The 26,577-nt window shown below is 43.9% G+C and overlaps 2 protein-coding genes across 2 annotated transcripts; one reads left to right on the forward strand and one right to left on the reverse strand.

The window, feature by feature from the left end:
• Positions 1-21: 21 nt before the first annotated feature.
• On the reverse strand, positions 22-4,801 carry ddx49 (DEAD (Asp-Glu-Ala-Asp) box polypeptide 49). Its single transcript, XM_079739535.1, has 13 exons — positions 4,613-4,801; positions 4,379-4,502; positions 4,076-4,161; positions 3,636-3,757; positions 2,739-2,926; positions 2,356-2,496; positions 1,886-1,961; positions 1,638-1,714; positions 1,270-1,367; positions 956-1,030; positions 583-671; positions 417-488; positions 22-217 (listed from the first exon to the last, which is right to left on the reverse strand). Exons 1-13 carry the CDS (start codon positions 4,725-4,727, stop codon positions 38-40), a joined length of 1,443 nt encoding a protein of 480 aa, XP_079595661.1. The 5' UTR covers positions 4,728-4,801; the 3' UTR covers positions 22-37.
• A 1,791-nt stretch (positions 4,802-6,592) lies between these two features.
• Positions 6,593-24,620, forward strand: homer3b (homer scaffold protein 3b). Its single transcript, XM_079739093.1, has 9 exons — positions 6,593-7,034; positions 14,361-14,517; positions 14,822-14,953; positions 15,361-15,504; positions 18,679-18,818; positions 21,849-22,008; positions 23,213-23,314; positions 23,500-23,580; positions 24,343-24,620. The coding sequence occupies exons 1-9, from the start codon at positions 7,021-7,023 to the stop codon at positions 24,526-24,528; spliced, it is 1,116 nt and encodes a 371-aa protein (XP_079595219.1). The 5' UTR covers positions 6,593-7,020; the 3' UTR covers positions 24,529-24,620.
• Positions 24,621-26,577: the final 1,957 nt, after the last annotated feature.

The raw sequence follows: 26,577 nt of genomic DNA on the forward strand, positions 1-26,577 counted from the left end.
GGGGGAAGCATGAGCATCCCCCTTATGCCCATTACGCTCATTTAACTTCCAGTTTGGCCTTCTTCTGCTCCAGTCGTCTCTTCTTCTTCAGAAGGCTCCTCTGACGCTGCTCCGCCTGCTGCTGCAGCACACTCTCCTGGATCCTCTCCTTGAACTTCTTCTTATGCTTCTTGATCTTCTCCAACTCTGCCTTCCGCTTGGCCTCCAACTCTGGGTCCTGAAACACATGTCCACCACAGGTAAACTCAGGGTCAGGATACACTGACTTCAGTGGATGTAAAATCATATACCATTTATACTAATGTAAAAAATGAAACAGCTAGCCAACCACCCAACTGCATCCAATGCTTCACAAAACTAACACAAAACAAGTAGTAATACAACTTCATCCTAGTTTACCTAATAACGATACATACCTTCCCTTCTAGGATAAGCTGTTTCCTCTTGTGGACCTCTTTCTTCTCATCAAAGTCGGTGGCTTCCAATCTCTAGAATACAACAGGTTTTTATTGACATCTCTGTATGAAACCCAGACTGGTCTTGAATCACAGTTTCTAAATCTAGCAACGGCAGGGTTCTTACGATCTCACACTCCCGCCTTGTCACGTTGACCTGGGTGAGGATCTTCAACACGTCTTTCTCCTCCACCTCATACTCCTTTAGCTTCGACTCTATATAGACAGACATGGAACCAGCGTTTACACATCCTAACCAATGTAGTGGTCCAACCAACTAAATGCCCTAAATGTAAAAAAACTGAACACTACAGCGTTCTGGTCCTGTGAAGCTAAACTGATGGCAGCATCAGTTGAGGTGGATACAATTCTCTAAGATTCTCTGGAAGAAAGCATTTACTAAATCTATAATACCTTAATATATAGTAAGTGTTTTAGAGTGATACAATATACCGTACAATTCTGACACGTTGAAGGCTTGAAGCAATAAATTGACTTACGTGTCTGTTCCTCGATTGTATGGACCAAGTGGATGTCATATTGCGTCACCATAGTGATAGAGACTCCGTTCCTCCCTGCAATGTAAAGACATCCGTTAGTGTCTTTACAGCCATTAATGAGCTCCAAAGGCGCTTCACTATTATGTATCTCTTAAGATGCTTTTATATTTCTTGAAGTTGCATGTCATTAAGGAATAGTTCTGTGGGGTTGAATCCAGAACCTTTTGAGCTTGGAAGGTTCTGGGGACGACCAATACTATAGTGCATGACTTTCGCTACCATCATCCTTATGACTAACAAACAGATGATCCTACCGGCCCTGGCGGTCCGACCCACTCTGTGGATGTAGATCTTGGGCAAGCCGGGCGTGTTGTGGTTGATGACCACCTGGACCGTTGGTATGTCCAACCCCCTTGATATCCAGCGAATAACACAGTCAGAAAAGCAATGCATGCAGAAAGCGCTGTAACAGCCTAGAACAATGTCCCAAAAATGACTATCCTGTGACTACATTTTTGCAACTAATTCTTAGATGGTAGGCATTTGCATATCCAAATATTGTTTTAGCCCCATAAAAATCGACCAATGTCCTATTGGAGTAGCTCTGTAGTAGTGTAGTTGGGGCTTGTGTTGGTACATAATGGAGTTTAATTCTTCACATTATGTAGTTTGATCATCTTACCTGGAAGCAACATCTGTCGCAATCAGGATTTTGTAGACGCTGGCTTTGAATTTGGAGAGGTTAGCGAATCGAACTTTCTGTGGTGGGGAAAAAAGCAATGCTGTTAATTTAACACCTTTTAATTTAACATCATTGTTTTTCTTTCATCAAGTATTTCCGTCTTCTCACACAAAGTAATAAGACAATCTGCTTCCTGCCAAGTAAGTGCTTGTTAGCATCTTGTAGCGACTCGATGCGCGAGACCTCACCTGTTTCATCATGGAGTGAAGAGAGATGGTGGGGAAGTTAAACTTTCGTAGCATCATTGTCAGGATCTGGCAGTCCCTGTAAGGACACGTTGAGATGTTTCAGAAGAGACAACAATTCAGGACCTTGAGCTGATAAACCCATGAAAGTCCTCTCCTCCATTTCTGTCTGCTTGCTAGCATTTTCCTTACTTCTAGCCACTAACAAGGACTTCAGGGCATCCACTAAGCAATCCCACTATCATCAAACCCCAATCGCTTCTGTGCTTAGTCGTGCCTCAATGCTCTATATACCAGAAGTAAGAACATTATCTGCTACTTTCCCCTCCCTGGACCAGAGTGGACACATACCGGCCCCACTCCCCAAACAATGGAACACTTACCAGCTTCACTTCTAACACAATCAAAGGATTACACCACAAACTGTTTTTTACAGATAGTTGGCTCCTATTAAGCATGCTTTCAATGCTTACTTGCAGGTTTTGCAGAAGATGATGATGGACCAGTCGCTGTGCTGGTCGGTGAAGTTCTGTATCAGGTGGACTAGGTAGGCGTCCTTGATCTTCTCCGGGGTCAGGATGTACCGCTGGTCCAGCTCTTCCACCGTCCGGGTCCTGTGTGTCCCAGACGGTTCAATTATCACACGTTGAATCAAAAAACACTTTATGGTAGTCAATGGCTACCCTACAAATCAGTATTTCAGTGCTGTGGGATATAGCCATAATAGTCATGTTGGATTAAAAAAAAAAAAGTATATAATATATACTTTTAATGATATAATAATGCACCTCACTATCTTAATTATTGATTGTTGAACATACATTGGGGTGTGTGAGTGTTATACAGGGACCCTTACTCCGACTTGCTCTCCCAGAAGAAGGGCTTGTTCATGGTGAGGCTCTGCAGCTCCTGCAGCGTGTCGGTCAGCGTGGCGCTGAACAGCAGTGTCTGCCGCTTGGCCGGCAGCACCCCAAGGATCACCTCCAGGTCCTTGGTGAAGTCAGTACAGCCCTGCTCCAGCAGTCTGTCTGCCTCGTCCATGATCTGTCCCCCCCCCACACACACACACACACACACACACACACACACACACACACACACACACACACACACACACACACACACACACACACACACACACACACACACACGAATAGATATACACGTGTGCGAAAACTACTCCTATAGGTGCATTCAGACTAGGGCTGTACGGTACGGACTAAAATGTATATCACGGTATGATTTGAGGCATAGACGGTAACGGCCTTATATCACGGTATGCAAAATCTTTTCTCAAGATACTTAGATCTCTGAAAAACACTAATGTTTAATAGTATGGATTTCTTTCTCCACTTGTTTGCGGACCTTGCTGTATAGTTTTGGCGTAAGCTGGCTTTGGAAAATGCAAAGCACGCAGGCACGCCTGCATGCTTGAGCAATAGCATACTGCCTGAAAATGCAGTATCGCTGTCAAATATGTCCCTGGGAAAAGTAACATTGCGCCAATTACTGTGTAACGCGTTACACACAACACTGTCTACCGGTCACACGGTAACGTTGAAATCCATGCCATAGCACAAATTCACACCGGTGTACTTTCTATACCGTACACCCCTCAGAGCAACACACATATATAGATGGACACATGGACACATCAAAAGACGCACAGCATGCACACACACACACACACCTGTACAGACAGTTCTACACTAATGCTCAAGCGGGAGCTAGGGTCCTAGAGAGCGACTCTTACCAGAAACTGTATCCTTTTCAGGCTGAAGGTGTTGGAGCTACGGATGTGGTCCGCCAATCGTCCCGGCGTCGCCACGACAACGTGAGGTTGCCGCGACAACTCCAAGGACTGCGTCACCATGTCTGATGATGCAACACAACGGTCAGTTGTTGCCGGCGGGATAAGTCATGGTAATGATGAGTTAGAATGGACTGCTATGGGGAGGGATAGGATAGACTGGTAGTAAGGGTGTTTGACTCCTGAAACCCCAGTCTACCAGTAGGCATCCCGGGGCAAGATGCCCTAGTCGGCTCCTTGATGACTTGGGTGTAAATCTAAGTCTAAAATAATTTAGTTAATGGTGGTATAATACAGTCATTTTCTACCTCTTACGCTCAATTTTCTGTGGATGAATAAGTCATGTTCTGGAGCAGGTTATGGGTTCAAGTGGGACCACTTACCCATCCCACCCACGACGATGCAGTCCCGCAGGCCCAGGGGCTTGCCAATGACCCGGAACTGCTCTGCGATTTGATATGCCAGCTCCCTGCAAAAACAAACAACATCCCCATTAAGGGGAGGGCGACTACAGTAGATTATGTCATTGGTAGAGAAGCAATGCTTCCTTCGATAACTTATGATCAGCCATTTGTAAGCTACCTGTTAAACACATTTATATTGTGCTAATAACTAATTATCCCTAGTAATTAATGTCGGTCATGATTTGCTTTGTTTGAGAAGTCATTTCTTGGGGAGGGGCTGACCTGGTGGGTGTGAGGACCAGGCAGAAGATACCGTAGGGGTCTTGGGATAGTTTCTGTAGCACCGGCAGGACGAACGCAGCAGTCTTTCCACTTCCCGTCTTGGCGCAGCCCAAACAGTCCCGACCTGAAGAACACATCTTTTAATCATCGATTTCCAACTATTTACTAATTGCAAAAATGTGCCTCTGTGGGTTCTGAACCACAGACTTAAAGAAATAAAAAGAGCGGACTTGCCTTCGAGAATGGGTGGCATGCAGTTCTCCTGGACAGGAGTGGGTTTGTTTATTCCTAGTTGTTTACACTGCTTAATCAGCCAGTCGGCCAGGCCAAGCGAGGAGAAATCCGACATGGCCAACTTTTGTATAAAAGTCTGCTTCTTGGTGGTTTGTTCTAATAGAAAATCCCCTTGTCGAATGCTAAAAACACATCCTCGTGGCTAATCTTTAAACAGTCGCCTGCTGATGACGTGGTGCATGTATCGCCAACACCCGGTTTCCTTAAGAATTCTGATAGGTTCTCACTCCTCAGACTCTTTCTCTGTCTGGTTTAGTGGGCTGTAATAATAAACAAATTTAAACAAAAATCCAATCGACTCTACTTCTATACATTACTCATTGTGTGGGCGGTCCGGAATAATAACATTATAATATACTGCCCACCCTTGTATGGCACTGTTTTCTTAGCGAACCCCTGTCCAGTTTGAATCATCCGTTATATGGTCTAGATATATAGACCTACATGTTGTAATTTGGATAACATCAGGGAATTAAAATTATGTTTTTGTGTGGTTGAAGCGTCATCATTTTTTGTTTCTCCATAATGACAACTGCCTTTATCAGGGCAACGCCCTGAAGGCTACGCGAGATGCATCACATGATCATGATTAATACAGAAAGAGTGAGGGCCTTAACGGCTATCAAATAAAGAAGCGTTGTGTTCCGAGATGGTCAGAAATGCTCCACAAACATATTACTGTTGATTTTTACATTCAATTCACAATTTCTACCTTTTTTTTGCTATTGTTTTATGGTCTGCCAATCCGACACGAGGCCAGTTGCAGATAGGGGACCTTATTTATGCGACCCTTGCCAAAGATTACTTTTCTGCCATTGGGCTATGGAGAGTTCATTGTTCCCCTTGTGAGGATTTATAGATTAAAGTGACGTGTCTTGTCAACCAGTGCGTTGTATGCAATTAAATAGCCTAACTGTGACTTTACACTATCTTAATGGGGTGCCTAGTTTATTTTAGACTTTTATTATGCGTTTATTCAGCATTCTTCTGTAAAGTTGACCTCCTTTTTCCCCAGGTTGTTGCTGTGTCGGAGTATGGGTCAGTAATTGTGTGTATGTGTGTGTGTGTGTGTGTGTGTGTGTGTGTGTGCGTGCGCGCGCGCGCGCGGTTTCTGCAGGAGCCATATGTGGCCCTGTCCTTTGTGCACCACCTGACTGTCAGCTTTGATTAATAGCAAATCCAGGCAGATTTGTCCTCCACCAGGAATCGCAGATTTTTCGTCGGCTTTGCAGCAAATTGCCTTGGCCTGCGCAGGCCGTGCCCTTTAGACAAACGTGAAAGTCGTTTACATGTATCACAGATCTATTCTCGGGTGGCGTGCACATGCACACACACATTGCACATAGACGCACTCAGGCGGAGATTTCTTATCAGGCCACTGAACATTATTCGTGCGTAGAGACATATGAGGCATCAAATATAATATCCAGATAGAGACAAATCCGGGTTGATTCTACACTCCAAATCATCATTTGGATCATAATATCTGGCCCCAGAGGGAAAACGACGGACACTTGAATGAATTCAATGAGAGGAAAAAGCATAATCGATGTTAACTGACACGCCGTCAGATAAACAGAGGCAAGTCCTGATGTGCTTTAAAATCCATTACACGATTTGTCAAAGCATTTGCCAAGCATCCATTTGGATTATGTTATGCTCTGTATACATGATCGCTCTAAGCTTCTGCCCTACTATATTTCCGACCAAATCTCATAACCCGGATAGAGCTTATACGACAGCCCCGGGCTAATTCAGTACATTATATTTCGTATTCTCTGACATAGGAAGTTGGACGGGTTATATATTTGTGTGGCGGTCAGAGGCCACCAGAGGGCGACCCAGAGGGCCCTGGATTCCCGTTGTGAGCTTGAGAGGCAGGGGCTCCTTGAGATCCTGGATCATATCTGACCGAGCAGCAACACGACAGAAGTGGAGAGAAGGGCTTTGACGTGACGAGACAGCGAGCACGGAGCGCACAGGACCGCGTTACTTTGCTCGCTTTTCTCTTCGGATCGAAGCTTTTAATGTGCCCCTGGAAATACCAGAGGGATCCAGTGTTCATCGGAGGGTGAAACAAAACGGTGTTTGATGCAAAAACCGAGGACAAAGGGAGGACGACTGCTAGGCTTAACTAAATTTGGTTTAACTACTTTTTTGGGGGAAAGGGAATACAATTGGATCGGAAGTGATCAGACTCAACAGATTGCATAGTTTGGGGAATGTTCATTTAATGAAGTGATCAGGGGGTAGGAGGGCACTGGAGTTTACTTGGAGGTGAAAGTGAGTGAATCTTTTCCGGCCGGAGGACGACTTGGGACCCAAAACGCAGCAGAGAAGCGGGATCGATGCCGAGCATGGGGTGAGTTCAGCCTTCACTGACATTGAGTTGCCTCTGAGGGAAACCTGAGACGTGTCAAAACAAAAACTTTCGTTGTAGTCCCTTTTAGTTTGGCATCGTCTGAACAACCATCTGCTTTTAATGAAAGTACGTAGCCTACCGTGGAAACAATGACAAGTGGAGTTGCTTCTGCCATTTCTACAGAATTGTTTTCCTTCTAATTAACATGACCGATTTAGGGCAACATCGCATATTAACAGTTTCTAATGCCAGGTCGTGTTGTTATGGCCATGTCGTGTTTTGCTCCCCACTCTGACCTACTTTCACGAATTCAGCATCGATAATCGATTGGGTCTAATTTCTTTTCGACCCTGGTATTTGTGGTCAAGAGAGGATCGCGTTAACACATCTTTTTTTCATTGCATATACGAAGTAACAAGCGGAATCCTTAAGGCGTTGGTGATGTGGTCCCTTTTATAGCAGGATACACACATTAAGAGGCAGAAAGCAGTGACCCGTGTTGTGGTGGCAACACTGCAACTCGTCAGCAGGCGCCCATTTAATGGGAACTGAGAGTGGAGCAGGAGCCAAGTATTTAGTACTACTACTGTACTACTCTTGAAATACCTGGAAAATAGCCAGCTTCAACACGCCACTCACTCCTGGCATTGCCTGCGTTTATTCACTTAATCCGGTTGCCTTGGTAAGGGCAGTGGTATTAAATGCCCTCATGAATCGCAGTTACAAGCACTCCTCCAAGATCATCGTGGACATCAAATAGTTAGCGCCCAAAGATCCGTATCGCCTCGTTGAATTATAGATGTACACCAATCGTGTCTTGTAGACAGAAGGCTCCTTTTTTGTAATGCAGTGTGCGATGAGAGGGAGAAACCGACAGCTCCTGCATCACAAAAACAGCTCACAGATCTGTTCTTCTACAACACTTGCAGCAGCCAAACTGTCCTTATGTGTGTTGGACTAATCAAGGAGCAGTCTTCTCCTTGATCAAAGTTGAATAACATGGGCCTTCAAGACTGTTATTTAAAATAATAATAAATAATAAACCACAAGTGTTTGTTGTGAGGATAAGGTTTTTAGAAATATGCTACTGCAATTGCTGATTGGCTGTAGTGCCTGGGGATGTCACCTGCGCAAATCATAAACAACTTAATCCAGATATGGCGCTGCACTGCAGTTTAATTTAGTGTTTGGTTCCTATTGGATATGTGTGGCAGAACACTGTTATGGCACCTTTTCAAGGTTGGGTCTTTGTCTCTTACCCTGTCTGCCTTCCTGTCTGTCTATCTATCCATTTGCACTGTTTTCTATGGCAGCAGAGGAGAGCTGGCCTACGAATAAAAATGTATCCTCTTCAGCGAGACAGGTACACCTGCCGCTCCCTTCCAGTTCCCCTTCACTGCACATCTTGCCCTCCTCCTCCTCCACTCGACACCCGCCTCTTACAGTCAAGGCTTACATGCTGTCAACTCACTAGATATCTTCTTGGTTGCCATGCCAAATACTTTTCTGTGGTGGGGGTATCTGTTCTGTGCACACTCACCCAAACCTGGGCCCATGGCATGGTCGGAGGTTTTGACCCGTGAAAGTATTTAGTTTAGTTTGGTAGTGTATACGCTGCGGTCTATTCACCCCAGTGTGACTGCAGAACAGTGTTTTTGTGTCTGGCTATTGAGTCAAAAAGCATGCTGGGTAGGAGGATACTAGTGTGGGATGTGGTACATCACAATCGGACCCTGAAGTGCAGAATTAATGAAGGATTTTATTCATGAATTATTGTATTTGACTGGACACTCCCCTCCCAACCCTCCTCTTCCTTTTTATAGAAGATCACTTCTTAGAGATTTTCTTCAGCAAGATATTTTGTCATGACTTAAGAGTAGAAACATTTCTCTCTTTCTCACTCTCTCTCCCTCTCTAGTCGCCCGCCAGACACCTCTTTTATTTTTTTGAAGCAGCTGACCTTGACTGAGTCCTGGAGAGCTCACACTCTGAAGCATTACCTTGAGATAGTCTCTGCTGGTTGCTGTGGGTATCTTGCATCTGGTGTTTGTGACATTGCCAACACTGTAACCCATCTTGGTGACGTGGCAAAAAATGTGTTACAGATATTGGAGTAAGTTTTCCCCAACCGGGCTCTGTTCCTGTGGTATGTGCGGGGTATCATGTTGCAGATTGGGGCTGAAGCACGTGGCCAGCAGTGGAATATTATCAGCAGAATTTTACAAAGCACAATGCTAACATCAGTCAGTTGAGAATTGGGTCCAGATCACGCAGTTTAAGGTCAGGTTAGGTTTCACCAGAGGGATCCCTTTACAGGTCAAGACATTGAAGTGCATAACTCTTAAGGAACCCATTATTCTCATCCTCATCCTCCTCATCAAAAATTCACGTTTGCGTTTCGCAATGAATATCAGTCTAACCTTGGCTGGGCAGTGATTTTTTTTCAAATATGTTCATTGATCAAAAGTGCCATGATTAATTTGAGGAAAGCCTTCTTTACAGAATTGTGTTCATCTTTTAATGTTACTATTCAGTCTATTTCGGATCAAAACGTTTTGATTGCAACACTTTCCTACGGCGCCGCAATAGTTTTTTTTATTTACGGTAGACTGCAGCACTACATGAGCTGAAACTCCCTCCCACTAGTACTGATTGGTCCCCTAATTTTGGTGTTTTTGGAAAAGGCTTTCAACGTGCCCAAGGCTTGACTGATCTGAGAGAGTAACAGAATCTCAACTCACAAGATCAGGATTGTCTCACGAGGCTAGAATCCAGCTGGACACAGGAATGGTTTCCTACAGTCTGTTTCTCCTTCTCTTACCAGAGCAGAGAGCAGCTTTCTGTCTTAAAAAACACCCACACAACCAAAAGCACATGCAAATACCTGGAATCTTTAATCATGCACAAATGTTTTTCATAAATATGTGTGAAGTAACGCTTATTTATTTTAAAAGCAGGATGCATAGCTATGTGGTGATCTGTGGAAGGATCATTTTGTAGAGGGCCAGATGTTTAATTACATATTAAACGGACACTGGCGTTTAGCTTTAGCAATTCAGCCATACCATGAACTCATACAATGATTATAATGAAGCCGTATAATTATGGTCCAAAATGTATTTTAGAAGGTTTCTTTTTAACCGCCTAATTGGAAACATCTACCGGCCAAGCGATTGTTTGGATGTATTACCTGGAATTATTAATTGGGGCACTGAGTAGGGGACATCTGGTGATTGGATTTGACAACTCCCTGAGGCGGAGAAATAAAAATGGTAAATGGATTGCATGCATATAGTGCTTTTTTAAACGATACTCTATGCTTACAGTTGTACAGTGCAGCACCTTTTATTAATGGTAACGTCCCGGTCGGAGACCTAGTCAGACTGATCTGACGAGGCGAAACGCCATTCATACACAGACGGTGGTGTCAGACATGCAAGGCAACAGCCAGGTTCGGTGTCTTGCTCAGATACACCTCAGCCAGGTGTCAAACCAGCAACCTTCTGGTTCCCAAACTAGACCGGCTCTACCCCATGAGCTACTACTTCAGTTTTGGGCAGTTTAAAGTATTGGGGACCCTTTAATGTTTGAAATAAGTTCCCACAGACGGTGAACTTTGGAATGCCATCTTAAATGGCTGCCCAGACTCATATCTGTTGGCATGGAGTTCTGCTCATCCCGATTTTAATATGCAGACCATAAACATGCATTACCCCTTCCATTTTCTGTGTGTGTGTGTCTGTGTCTGTCTGTCTGTCTGTCTGTCTGTCTGTCTGTCTGTCTGTCTGTCTGTCTGTCTGTCTGTGCGCGTGCAATGGCTAATATATTAAAATAGATGGAAGAACATAAACAAGTCACACGTGTAAAGAAAGCAAGGATTGAGCATTAAACTGTCCAATAACTTGTGAATTAAATCATTGACTCTGGGTGTTGAATGGGCAACCGTGCCTTCATTGGGACCAGTAAGAGAGGATTAGTCAGCAAACACAAACACCGTGTGTACATGTAGCTAGACAACAAATGTCTTAGTGTGTTACTCTATGTAATGCTTGCTGTAGGCTAACAATGCCAAATAGTATCATGTTCACTCTGATATGGAAGGATCAATTGCATTATATCGAGCAGTATATACTGTCCAATAATGCCGAAATAAATTTATTCTTAGCCTTTTACTTTACTTTTGATTAATCTAGGGCTGGATGTTGATCTTTTAATTGATGAGTTATAATATTCATATGTATGGTTGCGTATTTTGATATGCATTACAGTGATTATTCTCTTTATGTGTTTAGAGTCAAGGGGATATCGAAAGATGGAAATGGATAGAAATATGATTCACTCAAAAAATATTCACTGTAATTCAAACAGAAGTTAGAAGTTGTATGTTTTAGTGTTGGATAACATAGTATGGATAGCACACACATGCACAGACTCACACACACACACACACACACACACACACACACACACACACACACACACTCATGCTATCTGATTAGCGCCTGGCTTGGGTGTAAACATGACCTGCATAAATTAACATTAATCTACGCACATGCACACTCGCACGCATATGCACACACACAGTTCTCCATGTTATTCTAGGCCTGGGTCCTTTTTCTATAGTTTATAGCCTTTAAATGTATCGCATGATCGTGAAATAAGAATATGAACTCATTTTGATGAACTCGCAGGCAAAAAATAATAAACTTTTAAGGATATGTAATGCTAAATGTATTTGCATAACGAAAGAGCTTTAAGGTAGAGCAGACTAGGACAAAATGTCAGGTATACATTACACTTGTATTCACAATGTAACTAATTGTTCATCCGCAATTGGATTTTCTCGCCTTTTTCTGCACAGAACCAGAGAATTCCCTTGTTAGATGAAGACGTGGGTGGATGTGTTTCATTCTTTAGACTCCATGAGTGAAAAGTTTGTATTATCACATTCAGGGTTGTGAAATTGAAAGCACACCATTGTGCAGTAGTCGTATGTTTTTGAACATCAAGGCTTTTGTCAAGGACCACCTCCTTGCCAAGAGATAAAAGTAAATCTGACCCTGGATGAAATAGACGGTCAACAACATGTTCATTCTATTACTATTCATTTAATACACAACAGGGCAGACAGGGAGGCAGGCAGCCAGGTATGTAGACAGGCACGCAGGTAGGCAGACACAAACACACACACACAGACAGGCATTCCAGCTTTTGTCTTCTTTTCCAATAGCTGAACGACCTATCAATCAAGGTTGATGGCATTAAGAGCATGATATTATGGGATATGACTATGAGTGTTGATGTTTAAGCTTTCAGTTTATGAGTTATGGTGAAGCTATCCTTCATAAAGACATCATAATCATTTTATTAAGATGCTGCTTGATAATAAAGGGCTTCTATACTGCAGGAACCAACCTTTAATATCCTGACCTAATATCTAGTGCTTTGTGATGATTCAATGGTTCATATGCCTGAACCTGCCAAGGCTTTTATAGGATGTGTTAATAGTAAAGTGCCATAACTAGTCATGGACACTCAGTTTCCCAGTACACCCACATCTTGTACTGGTGGGCACAGAGAGCTGCCATATACAATCACAGTATTGTACTGATGGATACTGGGAGCTTCTCAGTAAAACCACATTCATCTACTGGTGTTCACTGGGAGATTCATAATACAAGCACAGTCTGCTACTGATACAAGGAGCTGCCCAGTACATTCACCATCCTCCACTTTGACCCCAGTTCAACCAAATTCTTATACTATTGGACACTGGGAACTGTCTATCTAGTAAAACCTTTTTCTGGCGGACTGGAACTGGTGTTTTAAGTTTATTTGTCTCAACCGAATGTCAGGGAGCTCAGAAACAGGCTATAAGGATTAAGGGGAACCTGGCTGTTGCTAGGCGATGGTGAGATGTATGTGGTTTATTGCTTGTACTAACTAGTGAATGAAATCCACATTTAAAACGCACCTAACCAGGGTCGCGTAACAGAGGCCAGAGGTCACAGCGGATAAAAGAAGTGGCCAGTTCTAATGGAGGGTTATAGAGTGTCTAATCGTGTCTTTCGCTCCCCTCCACTTCACTTCTTCATCTCCTCCCCTCTCAGCTACACTTCTCTTCTTCATCTCCTTCCCTCTCATCTCCGCTTCCCTTCTTCATCTCCTCCCTTCTCAACTCCCCTCATCTCCTCTTGCCCATCCCCCTCTCCTCTTTCCTCCTTTTCCTATCTTCCTTACCGCTGAACTCTTCAGCTCTCTTCTCACTCTCCTATTGGCTTTGTTCCTCTCCTCTCTTCTCCATCTCCTATTGGCTTCGTTCCTCTCTTCTCTTCTCCATCTCGACCTCCATCGCCTCTCATCGTATCTCTCTCTCTCCTCTTCCCACGTTTCCCATCACAAGGCCTTGTTCACACAAACCCAGCTGTGGTTTGTATGCAAATGTGATTCCCGCCAAATCCAGCCCACCATTGTTTTTCAGTGGGACTCGTGGCCTACTTAGGACCGCTGTTCTCCTTTCCCTAAGCTATCACCAAAGCCATGCCTTTCAGCATTCTGCTCGTAAACACTAAATATGGCTGAGAGGGCGAGATAACTACTAATTACATATTTCAGTGTTCCATAGCTAACTATATACTAGCTGTGTTAATGTGCCCTTGTGTTGGAGCTGTACCATTTTTAATTCCTGCAGCTTGTGTTTGTGTAGGGCTGGCGCAGAACTCTGCCCACAGCCCAGCTACTGCAGCACAATGAACGGATTCACCCAGATGGTCTGGCCTCCAGCTTCTCCCTATCTGGCCATCTCTCTCTCTCGGGCTCTCTGACTAGCTCTCTCTCTCTCTCGCTCTATCTCTCTGTCTAGCTCTCTTTCGTTCTCTATCTCTCTGTTTAGCGCTTTCTCTGCCGCTTTCTCCTCTCACTCTCTCTTATCTCCTGGTGGTCTCTCTCCAACCATCAATTCATCATGAAATCTCCTCCATTTGGAAAATAAGTTATTCCTCCATATCAGTATATTACCCCGAAGGCACATTTTCCCTTAATAAAAATAGGAGTTAAAAAGAGGATTACAGGGTAGGTTTTTATTTATTTTTAAGTAGTGCAATTGTCTCGCAGGCAACAGAACAGTTACATCCACTTCAGTTGTATCATTTGGATAAACGGTTTGTCGCTGATCCCATTAAACCCTACTCATCCCTTCACTGGCTGAATCCTAAACATAAGCATGATTTAGCTTGTTTCCATGACATCAATACATTTAAATGACAACAAATGCCAAAAAGCTAACGCGTCATCTTAATGCTTATTTTGATGGCCCGGTGCGGACAGGGAACAGCCGCTGTTCAGCGCCAAGGCCCACGTGTTCCAGATTGACCCGGCCACCAAACGCAACTGGCTGCCTGCCAGCAAGCACGCCGTCAGCGTGTCCTTCTTCTACGACGCTAACCGCAATGCCTACCGCATCATCAGTGTTGGCGGGACAAAGGTGGGATCATGCCCATGCCAATATTCTAATATACTACCTCAACATGCTACTGTCACATAGCGGGGAAAAGGGGGATATACTATTTAAATTGTTTATAATTGTAATGACATTTGAAGGTTTTTACATTACCTGTATTACATAGCTGACAATGACACTGGAACGTGAAGTGGAAGGCGAATTTGTGTTAAGGCTATTTGTGGCAGCGGCAAGCAGTATGTTGAGCGTGTGTGTGTGTGTGTGTGTGTGTGTGTGTGTGGGTGTGTGTGTGTGTGTGTGTGTGTGTGCACGCGGGTGTTTGTACCAGGCCATCATCAACAGCACCATCACTCCCAACATGACCTTCACCAAGACCTCCCACAAGTTTGGCCAGTGGGCCGACAGCCGGGCAAACACAGTCTATGGTCTGGGCTTCTCTACAGAGCAGCAGCTTCAGCAGGTAGTAACCAACATCCCAAATGCTAGCATGTAGCATCCACGCTAGCACGCCCAACGCTTGTATTTAGCACCCATGCTAGTATTTACCGACCACATCGCACGCTAGCCAGTATCACTAAAGTTCGCAGGAAGCACGAGTGATAGTATGTAAAACCCACCCTGGACTCACCCCACCCAGTTTTTTTTTATTGAAAAAACAAAAAACACGCTAGCCTTTAGCACTAATGCTAGCAAGTAGCACCCACGCTAATAGTTAAGAAACATCACCCACACTAGCGGGTAGGAACCACCTCCCACCGTAGCATGTCAAACTCATGCTAGAACATTGTGTAAATTTGGTTTAATTACCGCATCAAACATCCCCCCCCCCCCCCCCCCCCCCCCCCCCCCCCGCCTCCGCTCTCACAGTTCTCAGATCAGTTTAAGGAAGTGCGGGAGGCGGCCCGGCTGGCCAGGGAGAAGTCTCAGGAGAGGTTTGAACTGACCAACCCTGCGCTCAACATCGCCGCCCCACAGGTGAGCCCTGGAACTCTAACACCAGAAAGGGAGAGAGTGAGATATCCATTAATCTCTCACTCTTACTCTCTCTCTCGCTGTTTCTCTCCTAAGAAAGAGCTCTTCTTTTACACAGGCAGACAGACAACCCCCTGTTTTTGTTTATCTGCTTACAAACACGCACGCACGCACAGAGTGTAATCAGCCAGCACCATATGGCAGCAGACTCCAGCGGTGTGTATGGATTTCCAGATAGAACAGTCAGGATGGATTCTTAACTTTAGAACACTTCACTTGCTTCAGTCTCCAGACTGCAGGCCAGGCGCAGGCGACAGGAAGTCCACTTTTACTTGGCAGGAAGTTATTTATCATCCATTTAAAAGACAGTGTGCTATAAACTCTTAATCAAAAGTTATCTGCACACTTCCCTCTAATGGTACACTTTTTAAAAACTTGAATTTAATCTCTCAAACATACACAAAAATAGTTAGTGCTCCTGAATATTAATAATATTTTCTAACCCATGCCGTTTAGTGTAAGTACCTATGTACTTCACATCACTTAAACATAGCGCACAGTATCAAACGCAGAGAACAACAGAACATTATCACTACAGTTTGTAAAGTACAACATGGCTACTAGTACATATAGAAAAGTGTACCTACTGTGTATGCAGTACTTCATAACCACACTAAACTAGATGTAGTAATTTACTGTAGCACCATAGTTTAGTAGTATAGGGTAATGTATATGGTACTACAGTATAATATAACATAACTACTCTATGCACTTTATAACAGAACAATGATACAACAGTACTGAATACAAAGTGTCACACCACTGCACTATATGAAGTCTGATAGATGACATTATTTGCCTCAACAAACATGGCGTCAACAGATGCCCTAAAGGAGCCTAATCATCAATATTAATGGGAGGCGGAGATGAGTCTGTAGCTCAGCGAATGAATAAACCAGGAAGGACCCTAGTCTCCCTGGACCCACGTAAACCTGCTACATCCAGGTCCACAGCAGTAGTAAAAGTCCTTGCCGATTATTCCCACCAACAACCCAGCTAAATTAGATTTAGCCAATTAGCAACAAAGGTAGAGCTAATGAGGGGTAATCAGCACACTTCGTTCCAGCTTGAAGCAGAGATAACATGACGGCTGCTTTAACTTTGCTATTGGAATTTTGCCTCCTACTGTGTATGTGGCTTGGACTGTTAAGAAACTCACACAAATACACGCATGCATACACACATGGATGAATAAGTAAAAGGAGACCCTGTATCGCTGCTTGCTGCCAAACAGTACCACTGTGAATATTTAATATGTTTCATGAGGTGGAGGAGACACATAGGGTTTTTATAGGTCTCTCCCAGGTAAGGAGTCGCCTGAAGAGCCCTAAATATGTCCAGCCTCTACTCCAAGGACTTTTATTTTGTATTTTGCACTGACCTCTATGGAGCTATGAATTTAATTCTTTCATTAATATTTAACTGAGAATTTACAAAAGAGATGTGAACCAAAGCACTACCAATTCCTTTGTTCATCGTTAAATAAATCTTTGATTAAATTAATCTGAAAAAAAGGGTTTTAAATAGTTATTCAATGCTTATATTTTTCAATGTTATATTTTTTTGGTTAATTTGTTTCACTGCTTGATTGATCAAAAAACTTCTGATTTCTATTGAGCCGTTTGTTGTCCCTGCATGAACTTTAGCTAATCAGATCTATTCTTTACTTATCTAATTGAATCTAATCAGATTTGAACATCGTCTCATTTGGTCTGTTTCATGTCCATTTTGCTTGTTTCATTTCTTCTTCTCCTTTCGATCCTGCTGATGCATCATGGGACATCTCTCCTACCAGTTGTCCCAGGTGAGCCTAACGCCAGCATACCGCCAACGTACCATGCTCTGACCTCCTCCAGATCCATTACCCAGAATGCCGCTAAAAGCTACAACCATGTATTTTCCATGGGGGTTGGGGGTTTAAAATCCCCTGCTTTAGTCTAACATGAACTCCCTTCCTCAATAATTTAACAGGAATCAGATCAAAGTCTCCTCCCAGCACACTCTGCCAACGTCCACATTGTAGAGCATTGTGACAAACAATGCTCTTCTGGTCTCTACGCACCGGTGGCAAGGCTAATGGGGCTAATGAAGCTAGCTTAATGGTGCTAAATGCAGTTATGTTTCTCGAAGGAGTGGGCTAACAAGGCTAATGGAGCTAACTATACAGTGTTGGGTGAGGTAACGTCTGTAGAGCGGGTAAACAAGGCTTAGACAGCTAACTGGCTATGCAGTAAAGAGGGAGTGGGAAGATAGAGAGTCCCTTCACAGTGGGATGTTCATTAGCCATGTGCAATATGGCCTGACCCCCACGTATGTGTAGGCGTTTGAACCTAGGCTGATTAGCCGCGGATGAAGGGAGCCCGCGTCTCTGACTTGTTTGTATTCAGATTGATTATAAAGCTTCAGTCAACACGATGCAGTGTTAATTCTGTAGGAATGTGTCCGGCTTAAACACAAGCCATGCATCTTTTATGACCACTGACTTCAGAGCCTGGCCGGGGCAAAAACTTTGATTTTGTGTTTGTGTGTGTATCCATAGATGTTGGATGGAGCAGGATGTAGGAAGGGAGTCTGTAGACTCTCTTAAAACATATTAATAATCCAGCAGCGATTAATAATCTAGGGGTTCCTTTTTAGCGGGTTTTACTGTCTTTCACACAAACGCAGAGAGGAAGAGACTTGGACACACACACACACACACGCACACACACACACACACACACACACACACACACACACACACACACACACACAGTGAGGGACAGGGAAGGAGGGGGAGAGAGGTTGCCATTTAGCAATGGAAGTGAAAGTTGAGTAGTTTTCACCCTTACCTAAAGGGAGCCCCTCCATTAAATGTTGGCATGAGGAGCCCCAGTCCCCTAGCTCCACACTGTACCCCAAACACAATATGCCTAGTACTGTATACTGATGCTCTTCAATGTAAGGTGACTTGTAGGTTTTACTGTAAAATGGTGGATATTCTAAGGTTAGCAGTCACAAATTACATCAGACTGCAGCTGAAAACACTTTCTCGCTCTTGCTCTCTGTCTGTATCTCACCCTCTTTCTCTCACCCTCTACATTTCTTACCTTCTCTCTCTCTCTCTCTCCCGTCATCTTTCTCTCTCCCTCCCGGCTCCGGTCGGGACTCTAGGAGCTGTCTGAGGACCGCCACTCTCCCCCACCCCTGCTGACGGTGAACGGGCCGTGCGAGGACAAGCTGATCCGCAGTCGGAGCGCCGAGGTGGAGCTGACCACGGAGAAGGAGAGCATCAAGAAGATGCTCTCTGAAGGGTAACTCCGCTCTGTACTAATCCACTCCGAGAAGCCGGGTGGAGCTGCTCCCCACCAAAGCTTCCACCCAAGGCGGAAACTTCAGGGGTGAACGTGAGGTTGAAAGGGTAACATGCTTCAGTTTCATGTGACGTGTTTGAGTTGAAACAGGGTTGGAACTTAAGGGGGGGGGTCATGTTTTATTTTGAACCAGTTTTTAACCGGCTCGTTGCTTGGAGTTGAAGAAAGTGAAGAAGCTGCGTGTTTAAGTCTCAATCTTGTTCTAACTTCCCTAGAAATGTGCCTCAAAAAGTCCTGTTTAGTCAGCTGCAATCAGCAATGCACCCCACTGATTGGGGTGATTGCCCACTATGTTTTGATTAAAAATTGTTTGGACTGAGGCTTATGGTTCTCCGGTATTTGTTTGACTATTGGCCATTGCAATAGATGCGATTAATTAGAACCATGAGACATCAAAATTTAATCAAAAGAAAGTGGGTTGAGTAAAAAATTGCTGATTGCAGCTTTAATACAATAAATACCAGCGCAATGTAGAGCCCACTGCAACTCTGCTACCATGGAGATTTCCACGCCATTGGGTTCCTCCAAACTCCAAACTGACTCGGAGAGAAAAGATCCCTGGGTGGTTGTATGTTTTCACTTTAGAATCAAATCAAACTTTATTTATAGAGCCCTTTTGGTGCAGTACAAAGTGCTTAACAAGGGAAACGGCAAAACAGGAATAAGAATTGAGTTTAGAACAAGTCAACCTCAGAATCACAGAGATGCTCTATAAATCAGTCACAGAAATACATTTAATATGTAGGATAAAACAAGTACAATTTCACATTAAGTGCTTTATAAGGAATATCAAACGAAAAAGTTGATTGATATTGTTTGTACATCTAAGATTTTGATGTCATCAGGTGCATTGTTCCAGAAGACTGTAGACACTAAATTACTCCATATTCTTCCAGCACCTTGGAGTTGGAATGATCCGGCAGTTGGTGGGTAACGGCGGCTAACTGCTACGCTAGGACAGGGACAACTGCAGGGAGACATAATGGCAGTTAGCATTAGGAAGCCCCATTAAGCACGTCTAGAACAGGGTGCAGTCCGCGCTATATTTAGACCGTCTACAAACTCACTGATCCTTGCTTAGGAAAACCACACAAAACTTGATCCCGTACTCTAAAAGAGCTTTACCATAAAATCGACTGTTCTGACAAAAATATCGTAGGTTAGGGCTGAGATAAAATTCAAATAGACAAAATGTGCCAAATTTGCATTATATTTTACGTTGCAATTAAATTTGCATTCATAAAGTAGCTTTTGTGAAATTGTCAGACAGCAGAGCATAGGAAACAATGTGTTTATCTTTGTGTTTGTGCACTCATGTGTGTCCGTTTTTCAAACTCGGTCTAGTCAGTCTATTAAGGTGGGTGGGGGGGGGGTTCATGGTCAAGTCACTGGTTGCTATGGTGAGTAGAGTCCTAAGTGTATTTGCCTGCTGCTCAAATCAACAAAATCATATTAATGCCAATAATTCCATATGGGGGCTTTATTATTAAATATATATGTGGTGATGGCAATTCCGCAATTTGGGAAGGTTAGTGTTTTTTGTAAATCCTAAGAGTTTAGAGTGGGAGAGATGGAACGTCGTCAGGTTGAATTCGCATGGAAAGCTTATAAAGGACATTCATACATATAAAAATACATCTAAATCAGGAATTAAGTTATCTTCAAAATAACACGTTCATATTTCATTTCTGCAGTACCAGGAGAAAAAACGAAAATAAATATAAGACTATGAAGTGATGCAAGGTTATGCATTGCACATGCAAGTAAGACATGACGTTTCACATACATAATGAAAGTGTTTTAGTTTGAGTTTGACGCCGGTTAACCTTGTTGTCATTCGACCAAAATAATGACTTGGGGTCAAGCATTTCGTGGCGTGGAAGAAATGCCTGCGCCTGTCCTACCCATCAGCCCCTGGGGCAGCCGACGCTCCAGCACTCTGGGAATTGAACTGGAAATGAAAAAAGAAAAGTGTGTGTGTGTGTGTATATATATATATATATATATATATATATATATATATATATATATATATATATATATATATATATATATATATATATATCTCCTAGCCATTCCACCAGGTTGTCATGGTTACATAGTTTGCTTTCCTAAAAGGCCATGGAGGGAATCAGAGGACGGGATGTGCGCAATACATCTGTAATGCCGGGGTATAATCAAGTCCCTTCTACCGTCAGCAAGGATCATGAGTCTTAGGAGTTAAGTCTCACTGTGGACCCTGATTGGAGGGAAGGAGCCCTTTGTGGCATAGGCCTCCATAGTACCACTTCTGTAGTGCTTTACCACTATCTTGTAAAGAACACTATCCTATCTTCAGGGTTGTTCTACACTAGTCTATATTATGACGTGTAACTAGGTCTGTGCACTCATATGTGCTGTCATGTGTGGTGTTGTGTTTCCATGTCTGTTGTGCCACTGTCTGTTTTGCGTTACTGTGCTTGTGTTGTCTTGTGTTACTATGGCCATGTCCAAAATCCCTTGCTCACTCGTTCTCTCATCCGAATATAATGAGCACTATATAGATCACTACAGTGTACAATGCGCGGAATGGGGTCAGTAACTATGAGCCAGAACTCTATTCAGCATAGATGTCGCCAGATGGATCGTATGTAACTGAAAATTGCTGTGCACCAAGGGATATTGGGCATAATTAGTCATCAGCTGAACACTTCTTCAACAGTGTGTATTATGGGTATGAAGTAGTGGACTATATAGGAACCAGAGTTGTACACTACAAACAAGCACAACAAAATATATGAATAGTGCACTTTAGTGAGAGATGATTCAGACGCGGTATAATGTGTCTGTGTTCCTGTTGCTAATCGTTGGGTTCGGTGTGGTTTGCACAGGGGTAGGCTGTATGGTATGTATTTTGTTGTGTTATCAGGTCCGTACTGTATTGTCTAAGGTGTGTAGGGTGTGACTAACTGTATGTTGGTGTGTTGACAGGTCAGTGAGCTGTGAGCTCCATATGGAGGCGGAGCTGTTCACGCTGCAGGACAGCAACGCCAAGCTGGTGTCTGCTCTTCAGGAGGCTGAGAGCAGCGGGCAGATGTGGAAGAAGCAGCTGGCAGAGTACCAGGATGAGACCGACCGCCTCCGAGAACAGGTTCGCACACCTGACTGACTGCCCCATCTGACCGACTGACTGACTGTCTGTTGTTAGTCCTGTATTGCCTGTGTCTCGTCCGTCTTACCGTCCGGAAGTCCTGTTGGTCTGTCACCCTTTCTGTATAGGTATCTCAATCTTCATATGCAGATGAGAGACAACAGCTTTTTTTGGTCAAGGTCTCCATCTAGAACCTTCCCATCTTTCAGAATGTTCTAAAGTTGTAACCTTCTAGAATGGGAATGAATGTAAGACCAGTGCAGCCAATCAGCCGTCGGTAATCGCAGAACTAAAGAGCTCAGTCAGATCATGTGATTTGAGTCCCAGACAAGAGGTGCTGGGTTCAATCCCCCAATTTACACAGCCCAACCTGTAGGCATTGCTACCCCCCTACCTGTTCCTTGTTGACATTTATCTGACTTCAATGTAAGTCGCTTTGGATAAGAGCCTGCTAAAATAACTAAATAGCCCATAGATTTTGCCAGGTCGGCACCCCACCCCACCACACCCCACCCATCCATGCTGACTCCAGCAGGTTCCTCTGGAAGTGGACCAGGGCTGCAGTGACAGCCAGGGACACAGACCGACTTTAGAGGACAATACCCGTTCCCCTAGTCACCCAAACCCTGCATCCCCCAGCTCCTGTCCCCGTCCTGACGGATAAGCCCAGCAGAGGCTGTAGGAGATGCCTGGCTGGCAGCCATGTTTGTGGTGTTTCTGATGCCGTGTTCTCCTGGGGTGGGTTCCACTAGCCCCGGAAAGTAGTCTAGTCTGTTCAACTTTATAAATAAAACCCTAAGCCTGCTGAGGCCGGTTCCACTCTTTTAAGTTTTCAGTCATTCGACTTTGGAGTCCAGACAAGTGTATGTGCACCGTATAGCGTGTGTGTGTGTGTTGTTTATTTTGCGTATGTGTGTACAATGTGTGAAGCCTATGTCCCTGATAGCTGAGTAGGAAGGCCAGAGCATTGTGTGTGTGTGTCTGTGTGTGTGTGTGCGTGTGTTTATAGGGTATTTGTATGGTGTTTGTGTTTGTGCATAATGTGTGTCTGTATATAGGGTATTTGTGTTGTGTATAATGTGTGTCTTTGGGCATATTGTATGTGTATTTCTGTGTATATCGTATGTGAATTTTGTGCTTATGTATGATGTGGATTATGTGTGTTTGTGTATAATGCGTGTGTTTTTGTCTGTCTGTGTTCCAGGTAGCTGAGCTGGAGGCCCAGAGCGCTGCGTCTGCCGGTTCTGATCCAGAATTGAGTCAGTCTGTAGAGACCCTGGAGGACTTGCTGAGAACCAAGGACCAGGTAAAACACACACACACACACACACACACACAACACACACACACACACACACACACACACACACACACACACACACACACACACACACACACACACACACACACACACACACACACACACACACACACAGCAGACAGAGGTTTAAAGGAAGTGATGTCATAACTTTGTTTCTGTGCATGTTTCAGGAAATCCAGAGTCTACAGAGCAAGAAGACGGATGCCAGCGATCTAGAGCAGGAGAAAGAGGAAGCTATGCAGAGATTACAGGTGAGCAGACAAGTTAAATAGTCAGACAGGTAGAGAGACGGACATTGGATCAGACAGACCAGTGAACCGATAGCTGAGCAGAACAACAGACATGTAAAGATATGCAAACGAGTGCAGCACCATACTGAGGCCAATCAGAACCATTCCTTTGCTAAATGAGCTTTCCCCTGCACATTTGAAGCACCGGTGAGCCCAAGGACGGAACGAGGTGGTGGATGTATTCCCCAGGGGAAGCCTGGAGATTGGCCCTAATGTATATTACATCACCGCCATTAGCTCCTCGTCTCTACCTCCCTAACCGTCCTCCACACTCCCCAGTCCCTAATAAAACACAGCATTTACATTCACTGGATAAACCATTTGAGATGGATGGCTGAGCAGTGTGTATATAGTTATACTCTGCAGCCATGCCTCTAATACTGATCTCAGTGCTTTAGAGGAAATTTGAGAGTGCAGGGTTTGGAGCAAGGTAAGCGGCATTGATCAAGGGAGTTCTAGGGTAGATTCGGCTGGATAAGTGTCCGTCACCAACAAGTAGAATTGATGTAACCTGCTGCATCTGTTTTTTGTATTAACTATTTTTGTCAGGGTTAGGATCGTAAGGTGACTTCAGATAAGGAGCAGTGTAACATTTTGCCCATGGAAACATGTGCTATGAAGTATCAGAAATTGAGCTCTGACTAAAACTGTATCGGGGTCGCTACGAGATTCATTGTGTCTTTTTGTGTGAATATTATTGTGTGTGTGTGTGTGTGTGTGCAGGAGCTGGAGGAGCAGAACGCAGTGCTGGAGGAGCGGGTCAAGAGCGCAGAGACGGACCTGGCGGCGAGCCAGGAGGAGAGGCAGCAGACGGAGGGGGAGGTCCAGCAGGCCATACAAGTTCTGGACCTCAAGATCTTAGACCTGAACAGCCTCAGGCAGAGCCTGGCCAAGCTCATCGACAAATAGCGCCCCCCACAGTCGGAGTTCTGCCTCCACAACCAGGATGAGCAGGAGTCTGTCACTCGGGCTTTAAGTGTTCAAGTGTTCGTTATGTTTGAGTAGAGTAGAGTGGAGGGGGGTGGGGGAGGGAAATAGAGGGCGGGGGGGGGGGGGGGATGTTGTTCAAAGAGAGCAGTTTCAACAGAGCAGGGTAACATTGAATGCTGTTCAAATTCTCTCTAAATAAATATTTGATTATCCAAATGGGTTGAGTTTTGCTCTGCCATACTAGTTACCTTGTTCGGTCAAGTTTTGTAATCAACAAGGTTAAATAATTTCAGTGTATCTGGGATGTTAGCCCAGGGTAGGGCGTGTCGGGGATGCAAACCAGGTGGGGGTCTAAGATGGGTGACGGATTCTAGGTTCCTATACATGTCTCTCCAAAGCTTTACAGGTTGGTACCTTTTGGAACCATTGCCTGCCTCTAAACCTTCTCTCTCTCTCTCTCATTAACACCTCAGTCTTTATGTTATTCAAAACGAAGAATTCTTAAATACAAACCTTAGAACTGGATGGAAATCTTGTGAATTATTAATGATAAAAAACGACTCCTCTCCTAGAAGTGACCACTTGGCTTTTATAGTCCTAGCTTTATGTTATAGTTACATTGCTCATGTTCCTTAACATTTCACTGACCCCCTTTTTTTTTTAGAAAAGTTCCCTCGTTAAGGCATTCAGGTTCACAGTGCCAGCAGCTAGCAGCGAAATGTCCTCAAACTGTCATCTGAGTTCTGAACATTTGTGGATGAAATTGTGATTTGGTAAACAGGGGATGCAGCTGCTGTGCTTTGCTCTGGGGGGTGAAGCAGATGAAATTGGGTGGAGAGAGGGAGTGGTGGTGGTGGTGGTGCATGCAGGACGATGTAATGTGCCAAGTTAATTTGTTTACGTCAGTCACCGTTCTGGACATGAGGGAGTCTTCCTACGGCATGTCCTCTGGTTACGCACATCATATCTTAAAAAAAAGATGGCACTAGGTCATTGGGCTCTCAGGGGATGCCTAGAGCTGTTGTAAAGGGTAGATCACTGTGCGTTAGCTCCAGTACAGACCCCAAGGCATAGTGAGGGTTAAAAAGCACAACCGTATTTAGTTCTATTAATGGTAGTACTAGCAACAATGCTTAATAGACAACTCTGCCCCGTATGTGAACTTGTGGCACTTTTGCTCTGATGTGGGTTATGAATATGTATCCAAACAAGGTACAGCACTATTACTAGCACACTTTGAGTAATGATTTTTTTGTAGGTACTGAAACGTGATTAAGATTTAGTTTTGTAAGTGGATGGATGCTGTGAGTTTGTCCTCAAGACCACTGCAGTTACACTGCTTTATTTAGGTCTTACGATACAAGTAGTGCACAAAGTGTGAGACTACATGAGAACAAGCATTTTGGTAAAAACAAGGACACTGTCAGCTTTACTCTAGTTTTGCTCCGAGCCACCAGTTATCCGGTTTGAACATTTATTTCAGCACGTTCATGTGCTATGAGCTCAGTCTGTCACTTAAGTGTATGCTTTGGGCATAGAAAATCCAGCTAGATGCGACAAGATCTTTATTTGAAGAAGTAGCGGAATAGAGGCTAGTTTCAGAAAGTTCTGCTCTTGAAGACTGGAAAATCTCTTTTGGCTTCAGGTTAATTTACACTTCATTTAAAGGTTAGGGTGGAATTGAATATGTGCTTTTAACAAGTGGTGAAATACCTTGAAATGGTTGTATAGCCATGATACTGTACTGGATTTGTGATTTAAGAAATGCACATTTGTATACAATTCAGAATTAAAATGATTCAATCTTTAGCTTCAATTGTCTGTATTAAATGTTATGGATTCTTCTGACGCTTTAACCCATAATGCATTGTTTTTCTGGTTCCAACCTTGTACTTAAAACAGCATAACCAATCCTCATACCTCAAATGATTTCTAATGCCTCATTGGGAGACCAACCAAGTAGTTGAAGCCATGAATGATAGTTTTTTTTTTCCCTCCCCCCACCAAAAGAAGAGTAAACCAGCAAGA

This window comes from Pollachius pollachius, assembly GCF_949987615.1.
Source record: "Pollachius pollachius genome assembly, chromosome: 7".
In the NCBI taxonomy this organism is placed as follows: Eukaryota; Metazoa; Chordata; class Actinopteri; order Gadiformes; family Gadidae; genus Pollachius; species Pollachius pollachius.